Source organism: Poecilia mexicana, unplaced genomic scaffold (assembly GCF_051168715.1).
Source record: "Poecilia mexicana isolate PSO_F unplaced genomic scaffold, ASM5116871v1 scaffold_13, whole genome shotgun sequence".
In the NCBI taxonomy this organism is placed as follows: Eukaryota; Metazoa; Chordata; class Actinopteri; order Cyprinodontiformes; family Poeciliidae; genus Poecilia; species Poecilia mexicana.
Genome location: NW_028263382.1, coordinates 12,987,885 through 12,990,868, shown reverse-complemented (window position 1 = coordinate 12,990,868; position 2,984 = coordinate 12,987,885). Strand labels below are relative to the sequence as shown.

Below are 2,984 nucleotides of genomic sequence, written 5' to 3'. Positions count from 1 at the left end.
TGCGGCCACACAGAGCAGAGCAGAATGCGTCTGCCTCGTGTCTTTTTTTTTTTTTTTTCATTTTAAAGTTTGTGTGTTTGCGTGTCCATGCAAGTGTGCGTACTTGAGGAAGAAGCATACAGGAAAGGAGGCTTTTTTGTGTATTTTCTGCTTTTATCCCAGACTAAACAGATCATAACCTTCAAATGTGGCATTAGATATAAAAGATATAAAAGCAACAACTTGACCTCTTTCATAATCAACAGAATCTTTAAAGATCACACCCCTTTCAGCCATGTGCAATAATCCAATACACACACAGCGCACTGAATAAAAGCTGTCATACACAATGGTGTGAAAACACATGACCAGGATTGAGTACAGACTGTGGTACAGATGTGTGACTGCAAGCTGTTGTATTTATCTTTTTTTTTCCCTCTCCCATCTCTTGTTGAGTTTCGTCCTGCAGAGGGCACAGGTAGGTCACATTAAACATATATGGGGCAGCTCGAGGCAGAAGAGCGCCTCCACACAGGACTCCAATTTAAGAAGGGTCACACTCAAGCAATATCTGGCCAGCCACAGCCTTATGAACCGACAACCTTACTTTATTTACAAGAGGCAACATTTTATGCATACAAATTCTGCATCTTATTCCAAAACAACAGATCTCGTGTGCTCAGAATGAGAACTCTAAATGCAGTTACGAGTGCAGAAGCGGGAAACAAAGATGTCCTGTTCTCATGTTTGCTGTGGTTTGCTTTATTTTGGAAGTGGCATATTTAAAAAGAAAGACCAGAGGGGATGAATAAATAGGAACAATTCTTAAAAAAGTCAAGTGTAACATTCTGATGAGCAAGAATAACTCATCACGGCAACAAACATAAACCTTACATTTCTACTCATTGAAAGTTGCATCTTTTCTTTTCTATAACAAGCAGTGCCTTGGTAAAGTATTCATAGCTTATGAACCATTTAAGATTTGTCATATTACAATTACACACTTTACAGTATTTTATAGGTATCTCATGTGATAGACCAAAAAAGGAGGGAAAGGATATAAGATGTTCAATATTAAAAAAAAAAAATCCGTAAAATGTGGCTTGCATTTCCCTTCTGATCCACAAATGCACATCAGACTTTTAAGTGGTTTTATTCAGGAAAATCTTGAAAATGTTAATCCTGATCCATTTGTTGTGTTCTTCTGCATTTCTCCATTTATTGTCCATGTTAAAGCTTGTGTGCTACTAATCAGGCGACTTCTAAAGGTAGGTTATTGCTCAGGATTTTATTTAAAATTGTCAGAGTAAAATCTTTTCATTTGTAAAAAAAAATGCTTTCCTGTTGCTTATTAACTCTGCACTACATCAGATAAAATCATGATAGTTTGGTCAGGTTATGCCAAACTTTTATTTGCAAATACCATTTCAACTCATTTTACCATAAAAGATTATCTTTAAAACAAATTAATGCATTCCTTGACAACTTTCTAGAAACTAGCAGCTTCTTAGTTAAAATGAAATTAGCAATAAATCTTAAATTAATTCAATGAGTTTATTCAAGTAATGTAGCAATCTAGTAATCTTTTTTTATTATAATTTCAAGACAACAAAAAAAAATTCTAGTTCAAAATTTTTTTATATTTTTACTAAATAAAACAGGAAACACTGATACAAGCATAATTTGTTGTAAAAAGAAAAAAAATAGATTTCATCTTATCTCTGCTTAACTGCCACATTGCTATCAGTCTGATCATGTTCCGCGACTTGCAAGAGATGTTTCCACATCCTCCTTTCTTTTCCAGAACCCGTCAAAAGAAAAGTAATATAGCACAGGGTCCAGGCAGCAGTTCACACTTGCGAGGCAGCTCAGCTCGGGCCTCAGGTGATCAAAGAACACAACCAAAGACACCGGCAAGAAGAAAACGGCGAACATCATCAGGTTCATGGCGAAAATCAGCATGACGTTCAGTTTGTTATTGACCTTTGCAGACTCACTTAGATGTCTTTGGAGAGTGCAGGACACCATAACTGTGGAGATGATGTTAACTGTCAGCATGGTCAGCAGCAACACAAGCTGGAAATAACCAATTGTGAGTTCCAGTATCTCGCCATTTCTTCTGCTGGTTTGATTTGTATTTGCAAAACATGTTTGATTGTCAAAGTTCCTCAGAAAGACCACACTCTCTGGGACATTCACCAACACTACAATCGCCCAGATGAGAACAGAGCCCTTCACGGCGTTGACTGGTGTCCGAACAAGCCTCGACCTCAACGGATAAACCACAGCCAGCAGCCGGTCCACACTGATAAAGGTGATGAAGATGGAGCTCGTGCGGATATTATTGCGAAAGAGCATGGTGAACCAGACGCACCACATTCCACCCAGATGCCATTTTTCCATAGCATAAAAGTAGACCCTCATGGACAGAGAGAGGATGAGCAGCAGGTCGGATACCACCAGGTTGGCCATGAAGACGACGCTGGGCGACTTTCGTCCATGGTGACGGAGCAGAATCCACAGAGATATGATGTTGAGTGGCAAACCAACAGCAATAATGCATCCATAAATAATCGCATACACCAGGTAACTCATGTCTTGCTCTGTTCCATTTGCTCTCTTGCTCTTGCTGATGAAGAGGTTTGGCTTCTGAATGAAAAGCAGAAATGCCCGAGAGCGTAGCTGCGACACAAACCACAAACGCCTCGTTTCAGCACACCGTCAACAAGATTTGTGACAGTGAAGTGGAGGGGGCATTGCGTGCTAAGATGTTTTTAGCGCAGTGAAACAGGAAGCAAGAGAGCAATTCTTTAGCAAGAGAGGAAGGTTTCAAGCATCGTCGTGCAAAGGTGGCAGAAAGAGTGTGTGGGAGATCAAAGCCATGGAAGATTTCTGTGCTCTAAAATCCTACACGTGGACAAGAAAGAGACAAGAATAGAACAAACTATTTTTTGTTCCTTTCATGTTAGCTTACATGAACAAGCATTTAAACTGAACAAGTTTGG

The 2,984-nt window shown here is 39.3% G+C and overlaps 1 protein-coding gene across 1 annotated transcript; it reads right to left on the bottom strand.

The window, feature by feature from the left end:
• Nucleotides 1–566: 566 nt before the first annotated feature.
• LOC106922102 (lysophosphatidic acid receptor 6-like) lies at nucleotides 567–2,757 on the bottom strand. Its single transcript, XM_014994233.2, has one exon. The coding sequence runs from the start codon at nucleotides 2,572–2,574 to the stop codon at nucleotides 1,732–1,734; it is 843 nt and encodes a 280-aa protein (XP_014849719.2). The 5' UTR covers nucleotides 2,575–2,757; the 3' UTR covers nucleotides 567–1,731.
• Nucleotides 2,758–2,984: the final 227 nt, after the last annotated feature.

Excerpts from the sequence above, each read along its gene's own strand:
- LOC106922102 (XM_014994233.2), bottom strand. The coding sequence starts at position 2,574 with ATGAGTTACCTGGTGTATGCGATTATTTATGGATGCATTATTGCTGTT.